This window comes from Thalia democratica, chromosome 1 (genome assembly GCF_965202585.1).
Source record: "Thalia democratica chromosome 1, ktThaDemo2.hap1.1, whole genome shotgun sequence".
Lineage (NCBI taxonomy): Eukaryota > Metazoa > Chordata > Thaliacea > Salpida > Salpidae > Thalia > Thalia democratica.
Window position 1 is genome coordinate 57520459 of NC_139165.1, and position 19294 is coordinate 57539752.

At 25.3% G+C, this 19294-nt stretch overlaps 1 protein-coding gene across 2 annotated transcripts; it reads left to right on the forward strand.

The window, feature by feature from the left end:
• Window positions 1-2597: 2597 nt before the first annotated feature.
• LOC145829702 (uncharacterized) lies at window positions 2598-18024 on the forward strand. 2 transcript variants are annotated; one of them, XM_082937562.1, is made up of 6 exons: window positions 2598-2815; window positions 8736-8860; window positions 10034-10169; window positions 10745-11133; window positions 14391-14533; window positions 16559-18024. In XM_082937562.1, exons 1-6 carry the CDS (start codon window positions 2711-2713, stop codon window positions 16693-16695), a joined length of 1035 nt encoding a protein of 344 aa, XP_082793688.1. In that variant the 5' UTR covers window positions 2598-2710; the 3' UTR covers window positions 16696-18024. The 2 variants fall into 2 exon arrangements, with proteins under 2 accessions (XP_082793688.1, XP_082793695.1); XM_082937569.1 differs by having other exon boundaries at window positions 16562-18024.
• The last annotated feature ends 1270 nt before the right edge of the window (window positions 18025-19294 follow it).

Consider the following 19294-nt stretch of genomic DNA (forward strand, 5'->3'; position numbering starts at 1 on the left):
GACAAGCTGTGTTTGTAAGGTAATAATACTAGTATTTTGCTGATAGAGCTGTTTATTGCAAGTATATCAATCATACACAGATGGTTCAAGTGATGTAATAGAAGTTTAATGATCGAATTCAGCAAAAAAAACTGTTGTTTTAACCTGTATTAAAGTTTGATTGAAAGCTTTATATAGTTTCAAGTATTAGATTATGTATTTTAGAATAAGTTTTAATTAAGAGTTTAAATTAGAAAAGTCAGGAAACTTTTAGTAAAATGTCAGGAAATTTTTCTCAGGCCCCCAGGGGGGTGGTACCACCTTACCAGGGGGGTAGTACCACTTTGGGAAACCCTGTTCTAGATTCTGAATGAGATTTTATTCAATTTAGTTTCAATCAATATTTTGTTATTTTATTTGACCAATTTTGTTCAAGACCTTTATTTTTGATGATTTTGAAATGCTTATTTAAAATTTTTAAGCCTTGTGGCTACCTTTTAACTACTCTTAAAATAAACATTGTAGTTTTTGTTTTAAATCTGAAGTTAATATTTATAATGAATTGAATTTATAAGTAACAGAAAAAATTTCGAGATATAAGAATTCAACTTTGCATTATAAAGTTTGATTAAGCTTTCTATTTTTATTTAAATTTAAAGTTTGGTAAGATTATTAGTGTTTTATTATATGTACATAGTTCATAGATAAAGTTGTTTGCAATAAGATTTTTAAGGAGTTTTTAAGGATTTAAAAAACTAAAGTTGACTCAGGGTAGTTCAAGGTCACTTGGGATAGTTTTTTAATCAAAGACTGGCCACTCCGTATATTTTGAAATACAAAAAACTGTAAGGAACACCATGCAACAAATAAAGCTAAAACTGTATGAAAAAAAAAAAAAGAAAAATAACAAATAAGCTGTAAAATAACTAAGTATTGTTGCTACAATAATTGTTAGATGTCTAGAATTTAAGAAAACTAAACCTTTACATTATGTAGTTTAATGATTGAGTCATAATTATGAAAATTTATTCAAAAATACACCATTTAATCTTTGTAGTTTAATTGAAGAACTCTGCTGTTTATAATTTTAATCCAGAAATTTTTAAAGTAAATGGTATTTTCAATGAGAAAACACGTCTAAACTTGTATACTTTTATAGCAGAGGATTATAAAAGATCTCTTTATTCACTATTAAGGACATAGGGGAAGGGTATAACACTTTTTTCAAAATTTGATCTTATTTTATATAGTTTTTACGAAGCTACAAGATGATTTTTACAGATTTAAAAAATTCAAAATAATATTTGAAATATAGTCTGTCAAAGTCAGAGGCAACAATAGGATCCTTATAGAAGGCGCAAACTAAAACGGCAAATAACTAAAAATCACTAAAAATTTATTTCCTCCTATGATTTTTGAGATCACTGCCTCAAATTTTCAGGAAATTTTCCTTGCAATATTTAGAAAATTCTGTCTGAAAAAAATTAAAAAAAATAAGAATTTTATAATATTAAATAACCTGTTTTTTTTGTATATTTTTTATACAATTTTTAATTTTTAATATTTTTAGAATTCCCTTAACAAACACTGATGCATTGGTTATTGAAGGGGATTCTTTGACAAATATGCATGAAAAAAAAGAATATGTTGTGACTCCAAACAAAAGCTTTTATTTAAGATATAAAGATATAAATTGTGAGGCTACGACTTTAAAGTTGAATTCATAAATGACTTAATTATATTCTAAGAGAAAAAAGTGAAAATAATTTTTTTTGGGGTTAAATATATTTTTTGAGTGATAAATATGAAAAATAAAAGTTTTTAAGTTTTTATTTTAGATTGTTAATGAATCCAACTAGTATATGCAAACTTGTCAAGATGACTAAATTATTTGCTGTACTCCCCACCCCACATAAGGACCTTATTGTATTCTTTGTTTTTGACTGGCTACATCTTAAAAATTGTTTTGAATATAGAAAAGCTTTCAAAAGCAACTTATACTGTGAGTGAATTTTCCGTATTTGTGAACTGTAAAAACCATACAAAGCAAGATCTAATTGTAAAAAAAGTAGTTTTTAAGTACATCCCCTAAAAGTTACTAAAAATCAAAACCTTTCAAAATCAGTTGTTACAACATAAAATAAAGGAAAAGTAAATAATGTTTTTTTATTTTTTCTTTATTTTAAACTTATTTACAATAGATTAGTAGCTTAAAGTATTTCAATTACTATACATAAATGTTATTCAAATTGCATAATTTTATTTCTAGTCATTAAATAAAATTTGTTTAGCATGGTTTTAAGAAGGGCTAAATTGCATTTTACAATTCTCATATGTTTTCTTTTTTGATTTAATCAATTTTTATTGAGTTTAATGTTATGTAAATTAGAACCTTAAAAGTTGTTCAAAGTACAGAAAAATTAAAATTAATTAAAATTAAAGATTTAAAATTTAAGATTGTTTATTGATTAAATTTTAAATCTTATATTTTAAATCTTAAATTTTAATTAATTTTAAGTTTTGTACAAGAAAGTTTTATTATCAAAAATTGCCTTAACTAAACTAAGTTGCTATGGAGTTCAGTTTATAAATTGCAGTATGTAATTTTGCAGTTGTATTTATTAATCTTATGTTTAATTAAGTTGTTTTCAAAAGCATTTATTCTTTTCAAACACAATCTTTTAGTTAAATCCTTCGAAAATTTATTCTGCTGATTAGCTTAGTTCACCACATGTTTTCACCAACCAGTGAACAAAATCCGGATGTTTTTCTTGTTGAATCCATTATTGACAAAAAAAACGAAAAAGGAGTAGTCAAATACCTAGTCAAATGGAAGGTTGTTTAGAGTATTTATATTTAAATACTTTATCTGATTTAATGCTATCTTTGGTTTAAAGATGCTTAATTTCCTTTTGTTTTGAGTTTAATAATTAAAGTAAAAAACATGAACTTTTACTAGACACTAGAATTTATTAAGTTAAAAGAAATAAACTTATAACAAAGTTACCACACACTCAAATCAATTCCGGCTAGTTTGGAAGTTTTACCTTAGTTTCCGCTTTATTTATTAGTTTAAAATCTGCCTTTAACTCTTAAAATAATATATTTTCTTCAAAGTACATAATCCATAAATATTATCATGATTTTTTTCTTTAAGGCCATTAGGGGGGGGGGGTCCAAGACTTTTTTTACAAAAATTAACTTTAGCTTTTATATGAAAGCATTAAGTACAAACTACAAGCCAGTTTTTATAGAATTCAAAAATATCTTTTAGCTTTTGAGATATTTTATTTTTAGTAAAAAGTTTCCGATACAAACGTATGAATTGCAAATTTTTTGGGGTTAATTTTCTCGAAAATTTTAAAAATTACTTAAAATATATCTCCTCCTTCATTTTTTAAGCAATTTCTTCAAATTTTTTTATATAAAACAACAGAAAAAATAACTAAAAGATAAAATAAAATACTGAATGAGGGTAAGGGTTAGGGTTAACAGTGATAGTAAAAAAATATAAAATAAACATTACAATTAAAAAAAACCAAAAAATAAAAATAAATAAAAATAAGTTAAAAAAAAGCTATTGACCGATGGTAAGGGTTAGGGGTAACAGTGATAGTAAAAATTAAAAAAAAAAACAACTTATAAAAAGAAAAAATAATTAATAACAAAAAAAACTTGTAACAAACCGAAGGTAAGGGGTAGGTGTCAGAAAAGCACAGCTTCACTTTAGCACGGGGTGACACTTTAGCACGGGGTGACATTTTAGCACGGGGTGACACTCTAGCACGGGGTGACATTTTAGCACGGGGTGACATTTTAGCACGGCGTCACTTTAGCACAGGGTGCAGGGTTGCCACTTGGTCAGGAAAAGTCAGGAAATCAGGAAAAGTCTGGAAAAATTCTAAAAAATGTCAAAAGTCAGTAAAAGTCAGGAAAAAATGGGGGATTTTGAAAAAATGTCAGGAAAAGTCAGAAATTTGATAAAATTTAAAAATAAGAGTCAGATTTTGTCAGTTTAAATTTCAGAATTCCTTGTTTTCCAAAGCCTTCAAAATGTAAAAATTAATTAAAAGTCCTTTAAAGTCAGAAAAAAATTCCAAAATTTTCCTAGAGATTTACAAAAATACTTAATTTTATTTCCAATGCCTTTATCTGGTATAAATTAGTAAAATATCCTTTATAAAACTGCAAAAATTTTCTAACATATTGAACAAGTAGCTTACTTGAACAAGCAGATTTTCTAAGCTTTTTAGTATTGATGATCTGTAGCAAGGACACTTTAATATTGAAACTGTGATATATACACAAAAGTTTATCTAGCATAATTTTAGAATCAAAGTGTTTTTTGTTTAAGTTAATAATTGAGTTCTTTATAACTAATCAGTTAGATTAGTATTTTATGTAACTTTACCTCTTTATAATTTTTAAATTTAGTGAAATAATAAATTTATAAAATAAGTTATAAGAGAGGTATATGTCAAGATTAAGTTTACTTATTGTTTGTATTTTTGTAGAGAAACTGAAGTTTTTAAAGTATATAAGAGTATATTTATTTGTTACAAATTTTATACTAAATGATAAGATGAAATATTTTATACAACAGATATATAGTTTAGTTTTAAGGTTTCAATTGTAAAGTTTTATTGTTGCTTTAAGATTTTAGTTGTGAAAGTTAATTATTAATTCAAGGTTTTAATTGTAAAAGTTCCTTATATGTCATTTGTTTATCTAGATACATTTATGCTAGGAAATGCTAAAAAATTGTGTCTTTTTTCAGACAAGCTGTGTTTATAAGGTAATAATACAAGAATTTTGCTGATACAGCTGTTTATTACAAACATCAAATGGATGGTTTAAGTGATGTACTGGAAGTTTGATGATAGAATTTAGCAATAAAAACTGTCGTTTTAAACCTGTATTAAAATAAGATTGAAAGCTTTATTTCAAGTGTTAGATTATGTATTTTAGAATAGGTTTAATTGAAGAGTTCGATTTAGAAAAGTCAGGAAAATTTTGGTAAAAAGTCAGGAAAAAGTCAGGAAAAGTCAGGAAATTTTTCTCAGCTTGATCAGTGGCAACCATGAGGGTGACACTTTAGCAAGGCGTTACTTTAGCACGGGTAGACACTTTAGCACGGGGTCACTTTAGCACGGACTGTCACTTTAACACGGAGTGTAACTTTATCACTGATTGATTCTTTTGCACAAAATGATTCTTAAGCACGGAGTGACACTTAAGCGCCATCAATAGTTTTAAGTAATTTAATCAAATATGTGTAAAATTTTAATTTAATAAAACGTTTAAAATTAAATTTATTTAACCAGCATGCTGTTGATTATGCAATTTAGGCACTTTAAAGTGTGATTTCAAGAAAGAGTGTGTCTTCCAAAACTATTTTTAATAAAACTATTATCTAAGTAAGGAGTAAATTGTAAGACAAAGTTTGGCAGTCATTTTGAATAGTATTTAGAAAATCATTCGTAGGTAGCAAATTGTTAGAAAACATCTTTAGTGGCCTGTATTTTTTAAGAAAACTATAATTAATAAAAAAAATAAGTACTGAAAAACAAGAAGTTGGTAAATTAAATGGTAACTAGTTTTATAAATCCTTAATTAATTAAATGTTCTTATACTGTATTCTTTTTTACTTTGTTAATAAAATAATAATACTTTACTTACATTTTATTTAATTATTTTGCTTGGCTGACATGGTTAAAAATAACTTTATTTATGTAAAACAATAATAAAAAATTTATGCATAGCACTAAGTTTTATTATAAAAACGAACACAAACGAAATTTACAAATATATACATTTAATCTATATCAAAATTGTATTGAATACAGCGTAGGTATTCGAGTATGTTATTATTCTCATTAAAATTTGACACCAGATAGACAGACGCTCATCTGCTTGTCTGAACCTTATTCTTTTGGGATCTGGTTTTATCCCTGCCAGAAGGTGTTCTAGTCCCATATCCCGAGAATTCTGAGTCGTTTTCAGAATATTTATAAAACTCCACAGATTGGGATGGTTTCCATTTAATACTGCGTACAAAGCTCGATGCGCTGCGTCTGCAATATTGTTCGTTCGATCACTTTTTGTAAGTACTCGTTCGTACTGACTCAACAAAGGAATTGGAAACAATGGCTCACCTCTAGCACCTTTAAGTTTGATTTTTTTTTAAATCTAAAGTTTATGTACATTTCAAAATATAAACTCATAATTTAAATTCAAAAAGTTACGCTTAAATTTTAAATAAATGTAGCAATTAAACACTAACAAATGAAATATTTAATTTTAATATTTACAATTTTATTCTAACAAGTTAAAAAACAAATTTAAATAGGCAATAAATTAAAGTGTACTAAACATTAACACAAACATTTGAATGTACTTAACCTTCAACATAGTAGTGTCGAAACCACTCCAGAACTGTCACTATACTAGTTCTTCAGAAATGTTAGCAATTAAAGCTTCTAAACCATCAACAATTTTCTTTGTGGGTAAAAATGCTAATGACAGAATCATTTTTGAATCTCTTGCAAAATAGAATCTGTTTGAAACCTAAAAAAATGTAAGCTACTTATTTGAATAATTAAAATAGTTGTGTTAATTTTTAAAGTGATAACATATGCGCTTATAGTTTATATTTGTTGGTAAAATGACTTAAAACCTATCATATCTATTTGAAATTTTTTAGACTTTACATTTAAATTATGTTCAAACTTTTTTTTATTAAAAAGCTTAAAATAAATAAGTACTGCAACGGCTTTGCGTCGATTAGTGGGGAAAATTACTTTTCTTTTTATTGGGTTCATTTTATTGTAATGTTTTGGCAGTAACTTGTTGTCGTTGTTATGAGCTCATTTTAGCTGTGCTTTTGCACAGTTAACTTGACGCCATTATTATGTTGCTCAGTTGTTTAAGAATTTAGTTTAAACAAAAATTTTGTGTTTTGTTTCTTAGATTCGGTAATTCGATTAGTTGGCATTCATGTTGTTTAGTTTTTTATCGTCTTTATGTTTCGCAGTTTATTAATTGTAAATACACCATTTCCTTGACTCGATTAAATTTAAATAATTAACTGTTTTCTAAATCCTTTTTAATAAACAATAGTTCGTTTAGCACCTATAAAATATTAAGTTAATAGTAAAAGTTTAATTCGGATTTGATACATCGACTTTATTAACATGTCAACTTAATTTAAAAGTAACGTAAGAAACTATCTACCACCTATCTTATAATAACGCGTTAAGTCAGTTAAACGCTAAACCCGCATATATAAAAGTAACAGTATCGGCAGATGGTAAAATGCAAACATGAGTACAAACACTTTTGAAACAATCGGCTTAAAATAATCAAATAAAAATTTTACTGATCAAACTTCAAATTATGCTATTTCTTAAAATTTAAAAGAATAGAAAACCTAAATAGACAAAGAAAATTGTAAAATAGTTTTATTTACTTTTGTTTCAGTCTATATATAAATCTTACACATTTACACATTTATTTAACGTATTTACTAATATACTAGTATTTATTAATATTTATACTTAACCCACTGAAATTAATTTAGGCTATAATCTCATTAAATAACGTTAAAAAAAATCCTTGAGCTCGTACATGTTGCTAGGTTCAAACAAGTAGTTTTACGTTTTAAATAAGATAGTAAATAAATAAATACGTTAGTTAAAATATCTTAATAAAATGATTTGATAGAATGCTTAAAATTACTTTTATATTGTTAATATTAAGTTGAGGTTTGCCATGGAGTAACTAGTGTAATTTTATATTAAATACGAAATTTTAGTTGAAGCTTTAACTTAAAGCATATTAAAAGCTTGTAGTATAGTATTATGTTGCATAGTTTATTTTTATATTTTTCAACATAACATATAAGCATAAAAAAATGTGTCATTCCATGCTAAAATGACGCCGTGCGAAAGTGACTCCGTGCTAAAGTGTCACCCCGTGCTAAAGTGTCACCTGTGCTAAAATGTCACCCGTGCTAAGGTGTCACTCCGTGCTAAAGTGTCACACCGTGCTAAAGTGCCACACCGTGCCAAAGTGTCACACACTGTGCTAAAGTGCCACCCTGTGCTAAAGTGTCACACCGTGCTTTTCTGACCCGTTCCTGAGGGTAAGGGTTGGAGGTAATAGTGAAAGTGATATAAAAAAACTAAAATAAAAAAAAACAAATATATATTAAAAAAAATAAAAAAAAATAAAAAATTCAACCCGTACAAAGTTGTCTGCTCGTGGAAAAATTTCCCCTCTTGCAAAAGTGTCTTTGTGCAAAAGTATTTTTGTGCAATTTAGTCCCCTCGTGCTAATTTGACACCTACCCAGTCTAAGTACCTCAGGCTAAAACTTTTGCTTTAAGAGTGGCAAACCATATTTTAAGTATTTTTTTAACAAATTTCTGACGTTTTTGAAAATGATATAAGAATTGGTATCCCATAACTTGTTTAAGATCACTCTAACAGCTTATACTGTATGTTTAGATGTATATACTGTTTGTTAATACAAATAATTTATTCACTGACTTTTTTATTGTTGTTCAAGTATAAGTTTTAAAAGCTACTTCAATTATTTTGAAACTTTATTAAAACTAATATATTTTTTTGATTTTAAGCAAAAATTTTTCTGTGTAAAACAAAATCTTGTTTAAAAAAACACATTTTACTTGTTTATTATTGAGCTTTATTTGTTATTTATTATAAAAGCTCAAATTAAAAAACTACTTTTTTTAGGGGTATGGTACAAAAGATAACACGTGGGAGCCTCAAGCAAATATTTTTTGTGATGGTCTAATCAAAGCTTACGAAGAAAAGCAAAATACAAAATTTTCAAAATCTGCATCAAAATTGAAAAAAGGGTTTTAAAAGCTTTTAAAACTGTTATTCGTTTGTCTTAAAATATAAAATAATTTTGTCACTCTTCAAAGTTACTGTAGTTGGTGTTGGAGTAAAAAATATTACTAATAAAGTTAAAATATTAAATAATAATGTAAACCAATTTGAGCTTGTTTAAAACTTATTTTATAAAATTAAAGTTTATAATTAAAATTCGATCTAAGGTAGTTTTTATTGATAATACCTTCAATTCAAATAGGGTTAGATGCAATGTTTAGTTAATTGACTTTTTATTTTTTAATTGTATTATCTAACAAGTGTTCTACCGGTTCCAAATGCTAGATTTGGCAATAGCTTACCAAGATTAGAATCAAACCAGATTATAATTAAAAAAATGATTTTACTCCAGTTAGGGCTGGATCTTGATTTGAAAAAATTGATTTATTTAGATCCAGTTGGACCTGAATTTTGATGTAAAATCATATCCTTTAAAGTTCAATTTAAAATAGGCTTGACATGATCTGGAACTTTAGTCTAAATTCAGGTTTAATCCAAATTAGATATGACCACTTTTACAAAACAATATACAGAAAGAACCGAATACAAATCTTTTTTCAATTTAAAACTTTGTTAAATCAATATATTGGCAAGCTATGGCCAGTAGAAAACTATATATTACTCCAAATATAAAGTATATACTTAATGCAGCTTTAAAGATATATCTAAAAAAAATCTTAAAGTATGCTGCCAGCGGTTAAATTATTGTAAACTTAGGCTAGTTATTGGTGACACAAGCTTAAACACAGATATCCTTGTTATACTATCATTACACATAAATTAAAACTAACATATAGGATAAAATATTACTTTTAATTCTAATTGAATATAATGATACCTTGCACAAAACTTACTGGTATATTTTTTTATATACATCTTTGATTCTTTTTTTTCTGAGACTGGAAAAATTACTAGACTTAGAGAGGAAATTGTAAATATTTAAAAATGTGTGTTAAGTACTATATAACTAACCTAGGTTTTTAATCTAAAATTTAAATATAATTTATTGAATTGTTGAATTTTGTTTGTTATTATTAGCTTTTGGAAAATTAGATTTATGTAAGCACACTGTAGATAATAAAAATATATTTTTTTATTTATTTAAAATGGTTTTACACTCATGAAAAATTTAAATATAGAAAAAGAAATTTAAGAAAAAAAGAATTTGTCATCCCTCAAATTAGAAAGGACAAAATGGGTTTGCGTAAGAGATTAAACACAACATTAGTAGAACTAAATGACGAAGAACTGTTAGAAGAAGATGAAGAACTTCAGGTGACTATTTGATTATCAAGTTTCACAAGGCATCTACTTTTTGTAAAGATTATATTTATAGTTTGTTTTTAAAATTTTTTTAGCTGAATTGAAGTATTTTATTAATTTAATCGATCTGTAATAAAGTTCTAAAAATAAATTTTACTACTTGTAAATATTAAGTTTGACTTATAATTATTTCTGTACGTTATAAAAGATATATTTTAAGATATATTTAAGTTTTTAGATTCATTTCTTTTATAATACAGTAAAAATTAATGTATGAGAATTCATTCGAAACTTTAAAACACATTTACCAACTTATAAAAATGATAATACTATTTATTTTACCTCCAAAACCGAAAATAATCAAAAACATTATTTTTTTATCTAACACAATTTGATAAAAAAAATTTATTTAGATTAATAAATGTATTCTGTTTTCGAAACATCTAAAAACTACTTTTAGTACTTTAATTAAATGTAAGTTTGAGTTTAAGAATAAAAACTTAAAAACTAGCTGTACTGACAAAAATCATATATGAAAAGTTTATAGCCTTACTAATTAAATGCTGTTAATTTTCTTTCACTCATAGGTTGTATTAGCTACTAGCCAATCCCTTGCTGATATAGAAAAGGAAATTAAGGAAGAAATTGAATTCTCAGATTCCAAAAAACCAATAAAGGGAAATATTTTACCGAAGCAAAGTATTAAAATATTTGAAAATACGAATGATCTAGTAGACCCTCAAAATAAATTTCCAAATTTAACCAGTATTGTTGCTTCAGAAAATACTTCAGATGTATCTGGAACATTTTTAAACAGTAAAAAAGTCTCTAATGATTCTTTAGATCCTAGTCAAAATTGTCTGAGTTTAGTAGATAAATTAAGTCAAAAAAACAACTCTAGTTGTAATCTATCAGAAAATTCGAATACTCAAAAAGTTTCTGATGATTTGTATGTTGCCTCTCCACAGAAAAAAAGGTTGGTTTCTCCTGACAATTGAAAACCTTTATTGGTTTTACTCATTATCTTAGCAATAATTATTTTTAGTTATTTATTTTATTGCATATTATTGTTGTATGTAATCAATTAAACTCAATAAATAAATTTTTAAATAAAATTTTCAGTTATTTTTTGTTGTACACCTGTTTTTTTATTTTTTAATTTCCTTAACTTCTTGACAAGATTTATATATAATTCTGAAATTGGTCTAGGACACAGTAAATTGTTATTACTTGTGATTTTTTCCTGCATCAGTAGTTACAAAAAATCAGAAGATGGTTTAAAAAGTCTACAAGTTTATTGCATACTTTAGTTCAAATCGATTTCGGACAACAGTCCTTCTTCAGTAAACTTTAAATTAACAGAACTAATGTTAATGCAAGCATAAACCTAAAAATTAAAAATAAATTCAAGTATACTAAGTTTAGCTCAGACATATGAGTATAATTAGATAGCATGTTATGTTAGTTAAATTTGGTGTTATAGTGCTCGATGCTCCGGCTAGTTTTTATTAGATTGTAAGTTAGTTTGATTATTTAAGTAGCATTACCGCATATATTCAATATTTTTATACTAACTAAGACAGTTTCTTAACTTAAGCTTTATTTAATACTAAAAATAGACAAAAAACTTGTACTTTCGAAAACCTGTAAGATAGTAAGAAAACCTGAAAATAATGTTATAAAAATCTATGGCAATCCTAATAGTTGTTTGATACCTGTGAAAGGCTTTTTTTTGGGACTTAAAACGGACTTAAAACTAAGTTGTTTTGTTTTTTGATTCAAACAAAAAGCTATCTCGGTAACTCGTTCTGAGGTCAGATTTCAGCTCAAAAACGGTAACTTAAAGGTTTAAAATATTTGAAAAGTGCAGTTGGAATATCAGTAAGGTACGAACTTCTAGAGGTAAGCACTGAATATCAAAAATAAGAGGGATCAAAAAATTTTGAATATGTTATTATGATATTTTATTAAACGAATGAAGTTAAGTGAATGAAAACATGATCTATAATAACTAAAGCGAGTTAAACCCAATACATTTATACAAAAATCAAATAATTGTGAAATAAGCTAGAGTAGACCATAACTTCATAATAAAAGTTAGGTATAAACCAGGGGCGTGTCTAGACATTTTTCAAAGTTCACAATTTTTTTGTTCTTAATTTGCCGCTTAAGTACGCATTTCTTAGATATGCACTGCCAGTTAAGTATGCATTGTGCGTACTACGAAAAATTTAGCCGAAAAACTCTGTATTTAAAATATTTTTTTTCTGCTTAGAAATAAAAAAAAATATGTAAGTTGTAATACAAAAATATTATATTTTTTATTTATTATTGTATTAAATTTACATAAATTAAAACTAAATGAACCAGAAAAAAGTTATAAACTTACAAATTGTATATCAAAATTTATTACTTTATTTCTTCAACTGTTACAGACATAACTAACTTACTATATAAAAAGTTAACCTTTTTATCAGAAAACAATTTTATAAAATAATTAAAACTAGAATAAATTTTTATAAAGAAAATTTCAATTTTGATTTAAATGTTAGTATAAATGGAGTTCTTACAAATTTTTCTTTTAAGTTTTAAGCTTTTTACATTTATATATCTATTTATAGTAAAAATATTTTTTTCAATTAATTTAATCAATAAAATTTTAAATTTCACTAATTATACAATAACATTTACAAAAATAAAACAACTTAGTTAAAAATTGAAATTCACTTTAAAAAAATGTTTAGACTTATACATTTAAATTGAAATATATTTAAATTATAATTAAATGTTTGCCTGATGGTGCAGGGATTCTAATGATGGTTTTGAAATCTCTCATTTCAATTTTGAAATCATCTGAAAGTTAAAAGTTTCATAAAATCAAGCAACTTTGTGGCCAACACATATTCAAAAATAAAACAACTCAAATTAAAATATTAAAATACCATTAAATGATAAAAGAATAAATTGCCAAGTGGTGTAATGGTCTAAAGATGATTTTGAAAACTATCTGAATTAAACTTTTCAAGGTTTAATAGCTTCACACAACATTGTTATATACAATCAACGAAGTAAAATAAAACTATAATGATTATATTGGTAATTTTTTCAGTTTTATTGTACTTACTACTTGAAAAACAATATTTAATCAAAAGTTATTTACACTAAGTAACAATTTATAATTGGAACTAAGAGCATTTTAGTAAAAAGTATCCCAGAAAAAATGCTACTTAAAACATTTACCTATTATCACTTCACAATTAAAATTTTTATTTTAAATCTATTTCAGCTGGGCAAAAACGAGCATTTTTTGTTAATGAAACTTATAATCTTTTAGTGTTATAAACTCAACGTTCATTATTTAAAGTTTATCAAATAACCAAAACAAAGTTGAAGTCAGCAGATACTGATGGCTCAGTATCTGCAAGACCTGTTAACTTATTTTTTTGTCTTAAGCCCTTCTTAGTCTTAATCATTCTAATGGTATAGTAATCACTTAAATAGTAGCTTAAATTAAAAACAACCGGTAATAAGTTACACAGCACAGTTTAATAAACAATATTTAATAACAAATGTGATTTAAAAAATACGTATTAACTCAAGTAAAATTATACCAAAATTTGATAAAGCTAAAGAATAATTCAATAATTTCTTTAATAAGCAACAAAGTTTAATCTTTAATTTGGTACTTCTTTTAAAGCAACAAATTTACAAAAGTTCAAACACTCAACTGCAATCCACTCAGAGTTCCAATTCAATAAGGTAAATTCGCTGTCATCCACCAGAGTTCATCAATAACTGACCATTGCTACAACAAGAATAGCATTTTGTATTAAAAATTCGTCGTAAAGCAAACGTCATAGTGCTTGAATAAATTTAAACTTGTCAGTGTTTACAACTAGTTATTTTGTAAACTTATTAACTATCATCACAACGCAGGGCAGATAGCGATTACAAAGTCAATAAACAACGTTTATAGTTATATTCTAAGAATCTTTTTTTCATTTTTTTTTTCAGGGGGTTCACAGGAAACTGGAAACCAGTCAAAACACGCCCCTGGTATAAACTATTATACATTAAAAAAAGGTTAAATATGTTTTAAAAATTGTAAGGTACGTCTCTCACATAAGATATCTAATTTGCTTAGGTTTAAGTTACGTGTACCTTGTCGATAACTCTACTGTATTTTTACTTTTGTTATGTACAACTGTACTAAATTAGTTTTAAATTATTCAGAATAAAACTAGAAAAGAAACCAGCAGAAGATCAGTCTCTAAATTCAACTAATTGTTTTTCACCTCGCAAGACAGCATCTAGAGATAACATAAATGATGAGTATAGAAAATTGTATGGATCGCCCAATATTGTCAATCTTTCAAGTTTGCTTTGTTATTTAACATTTTAATATACATTTTAAATCCATATTAGTACTGTTTCTATACTTATAAAATAATTTTAATATACACGTGTGAAGTTCAATCACTTTTTTTTTGTGATTGTTTTCAAAACAAAGAGGAAGCTATTTGTTTTTTTTTTTTAATTAAAATATACTTAGATATACAAATGATAAAAATTAGAGGTTCTCGATAAGTTACTTGTGTATAGTGACAAATATAAGGGCAGAAAAAGACTATATCAAAAATATATCACCTACAATTTTTGAGCAATTTTTTATAAATTTTCACAGTCTAATCATTAATAAACCATGAAAATATTGTAGAAAATAGTTTTAAAAGTTCTACGTAAATATATTTCTTTACGAAAATAAGCAGTATTTTGTTTTAGCAATAAATTTGAATACATTTCCGACAAAGGATAAAATAAAATTTTAGTAAATGTTTCATAATAATTATAAATTGAGTAATAAACAATTTCTGCTACGTTTATATCAAAAACTTTTACAAAATTGATTATTTTTTTTATAAATTATAATTTTTTCTTTTAAAATTATCAAATAGCATGTACTTCAAACTCCAAATAACGGTCTATGTTATTTTTTTTAAATGTACCCCTATCGCCTTAAATTGATGCAAAACATCATACCAAATTTATTTGAATTTAGGTTTTTTTCTAATATGCTTACGTAAGTTTTCAAAATTTGTAGTGGGATCTTCTTCATAATTAAAATTGTTTTAATCATAGCTACTCAAATTTTTGTTTTAATTAATAACTTCTGTCATCAAACTTTAGAATAATTTCTCTAACTTAAGATTTTAGAATTCTGAACGATAAAAAATAAGTGTGTTTTGTATAAGGTTATAGCAGAAAGTTAAAAAAAAAACACTAAAAAATAAAAGAACTACTTAGTTATTTTAAATTGTTTTAAGGTAATAAGTTTGCTTGAATTTAAAAAATTGAAATAACTGACAAATAGTATAACTTATTAAAATTTTTCAGAAATAAAAAATCATTTCATCAAAATTTTGGTTAAACATTTTTATACAGCACAGTGGCTGGTAACCAGTAACTGACTTTTTGATAACTAGATTAAACCAAAGTTAAACACTGTTGATACAACATTGCAAAACAAAAAACTATAAATTACTAGTTTTAAAACATCGTTGAAATTTATAAACTTAAATTATGTATTGTGTAGCATATTTTTACAAAATTTGTAATTATATTTTAACTTGCTATATTTTCTGTGTTTTAAGAATACTTCAACTAAGTTCTTCTATGTATTTAAATAAGTTAATTAAAAAATAATTTAGCTGCGTATATGTTTGTTTATACATTATAAGTTATAAGTAAAATAAAAAATTGTAAAATAGTGTCTAATGTAGACTAATTGATAGATTAGACTCTTTATTAGAATAAATAAAAGTTAATGTAATTTTTATTCAAAACAACTGTTGTTTTACGCAAATACTTTATTGGCTTACGACGTTTCGCTGCTCATAAAATTTTAATAGCTTACAGCGTCTATTACATAAAAATAAGTATGCAAAGTTATGTGTTTACGTGTTAGATATAGTTAATATTATCAAATTTTTGTAAAAAAAAAAAGTCGCAAATCAATAAACTATTTCTGTACAAAAACATTTGTTTTAAATTTCCAATGGTCTCTGCTTGTTTGGATCTCTAGAATTTAAAACTTTCTTACGTTATGTTTTAAAGTTTTTATTCTAAATTTACAGAATTATTTTACAAAATACATGTTAAACAAGCGCTTTTATATTTTGATACCCATGTTTATTTTTTCCTAAAATTGTTAGTTCTTTTATTTGCTTGTCAAGTCTATTTTTACACATAAGCTTCTGTTGACAACTTTTTCACTAAGTATTAAAATAAAAGGTCTTTTAATTTGTTATAATTTTTAAATTATTTAGTGCATGCATTTGTTTTTTGTATACTATTTAAATGGAAGTTTTTGAATTTAAATTTCCTACTAGTTTTTAAAATAGCAGGTGTAAGAGGCAATCGACCTAACCAAGTGTTCACAGATATGCCAGTTATAATAAACGGTGAAAATAAAGTACTTCATTTTGTTGAAGACGTTTGTTGGGATCCTCCGATCGATTTGACTGTAGAAGAAGATTAGTTAAATACTTATATGCTCCATTTTCAAAGTTCCATGTACTGTTAAAATGTTTATGTTACCGTTAGCACATTATTACTCTTTGATAGAATGGTAAAAACATCATCAAAAAACAAATTTAGTTAGATAGTTACAGAATAAGGTTTTAAGCAGCAATCTATAACTAAAAACTTACAAAAATGTAAACTAAAAAGTATAAAAACTTTCATTTTCTATTACATTTAATGTAAATTGAAATATTTCGAAGAAAAAAAAACTAATTTTATTTCGTTTAAAAAAGTTGATCTAATTTTACAATCGTAGATGATAAAAATAATTATTTCTTAAAATACAATTATTTATATTAAGTTAATTAAAAAAAATATTGTATGTTAAAGATATCATTGTCATTTGTATAAAAGATATCAGGTGACCATTAAACCTTTAGTCCTGAACAAAATCTGAAAAGTCATAAAGTTTGATGTTTCTCAAATTTTTTTGAAAAAAAACATGGAATTTTGAACAAAAAATCATTGAAAATACTGAAATATTCAACAGTTAGTCTTTTTTAATCAATTAAAATCCAGGGCTAACATTTTTTCAATGTTTACCATTTTAATTAAACAGAGTTTTTCAAGCTCATTTTCATAATCGGCCCTTTGGTAGAAACTTTAAAAATAATCCGTCCCATTTTTTAATCATTTTTACAAGCGCAAGAATTTCAGTGTAAGTTTAAAACCTCCTGTAAACTGTCTACCAGGCGTTTTTTTACTATTCATCACAAATATAAAAATAACTAGTGAAAGTTAATTAAAAAAAAATCTTTAATTGCCAAAAATTCAAAATCGCAATTAAGTATATATTTACAAATAACAACTATAAGTTAAGTACTTTAATATTCTGATGGACAAACACCTAAATAAAACTAACACTTTGTTTAAAAAAGATAATTGAAGATTTTTTCTAGCTTTTTTGTTTAAACTTGACATTTTTATAAAAGTTAGTTAAAAAGTTACTAAATTTGATGTATTCTAAAAACAATATTTTTGTTAAGTAAAAGAAATATTACATAAAAAAAAATATTCGAAAAACCAAATACACTTGTTATTATATAGTTTTATCAAACAAAAGCGATTGATACCAACAAATAAAGCTGCTGATCTAGTCTACTGATTAGTAGTAACTGTTGCATAAAATATTAGTAAAATATAATAAAAAAATATTTATTAAATAGTTCTACTAGTACTATTTCTTTATTTAAAAAAAATAATTTTTGTGTTTATTTTACTGATTGTTAACGCTAAAATATTAATTTAATTTATATAAATAACTTAATAAATTGATCAGAAAGCATTTCGTATTTTTTAAATAAACAAACGTAAACTTTAAAATATCCTTAAATTTATATAAACTCTACATTTATAGTTTTTATGTACATCAGTGGCTATGGCTTTAGAACAATCTGAAGACAAGGGTTTTGATAAACTTAATTCAAAAAATCAATACATGTTTCAAAAGAACAAAACACATAAAATAGCACCATATTATTTTTTCAGTAATTTTTAATATTTTGCAAAAAACTGACAGAAAAACTTAGAAAAAAACATTTTTTAATCATAAGTCCTGAATTTTGATACAAAAATCAGTTACCTGTTAAAAAAAAAACTACTATACGAGTGTACAATTATATATAGACTTTTGTGTAATCCTTTTTATAATAGTTTAATCAGGGTTGCCACAAGGTCAAGAAAAACTAGAAAAATGGGGTTTTTTGAAATAAATCAGTAAATTCATGAAATTTGACAAAGTTTGAAAAAACGTCAGATTTTGTCTCTTTAAATAAAACTTACAAAATTCCTTATTTTTAAAGCTTTCAAATGATTGAAAACTAATTAAAAACCCTCTATAAGTCAGACTAAATTGCCAAATTTTTTATAGAAATTTACAAATTTTGCAATGCCTTCATCTGTTGAAAATGAGTAAAATATCCTTTATAAAACTGCAAAGTTTTTCTATTAATGTATTGAGTAGAAGAACAGTCAAATATGCAAAAAAGGTCGTTTCTGCACGAGAGTTAAAACTAAAATTTAAAAAGCACTTAAAAGAAAAACAAGTTATCTACCGAGGGTTAGGGGTAACAGTTACAGTAAAAATAAAAAACAAGTAATAGCAAATAAAAATAACTAAAAAAAAATTATTTAAAAATTAAAAAAAAAAGAAGAAAAATAAGTTACTGACCGAGGGTAGGGATTAGGGGTAAACGTGAAAGCAAACAATTAAAAAAAAAATCTGCAAAAGTGACTCTTTGTGCAAAAGTATCCCTTCGGGGATATTTGATTCCCACCATTTAACAGATACCTTATTTAAACAAGCACTTTTTCCATGCTTATTAGTATTGGTGATCTGTTGCAAGGACACTTACATAGTGAAATTGTGATATGTACACAAAAGTTTATCTTGCAGAATTTTTGGTACAAATTGTTTTTGTTTAAGAAAATAATTAAGTTCTTTTTAATGTACCGGACATGACGTTGAAAGGTAACCGTGGTGTGCTACTCAATAACCGAAAAGTTTTTTTTGTGCACCAGGTCCTAGAACCAAGTATTTTGAGCGAACTTTTTTG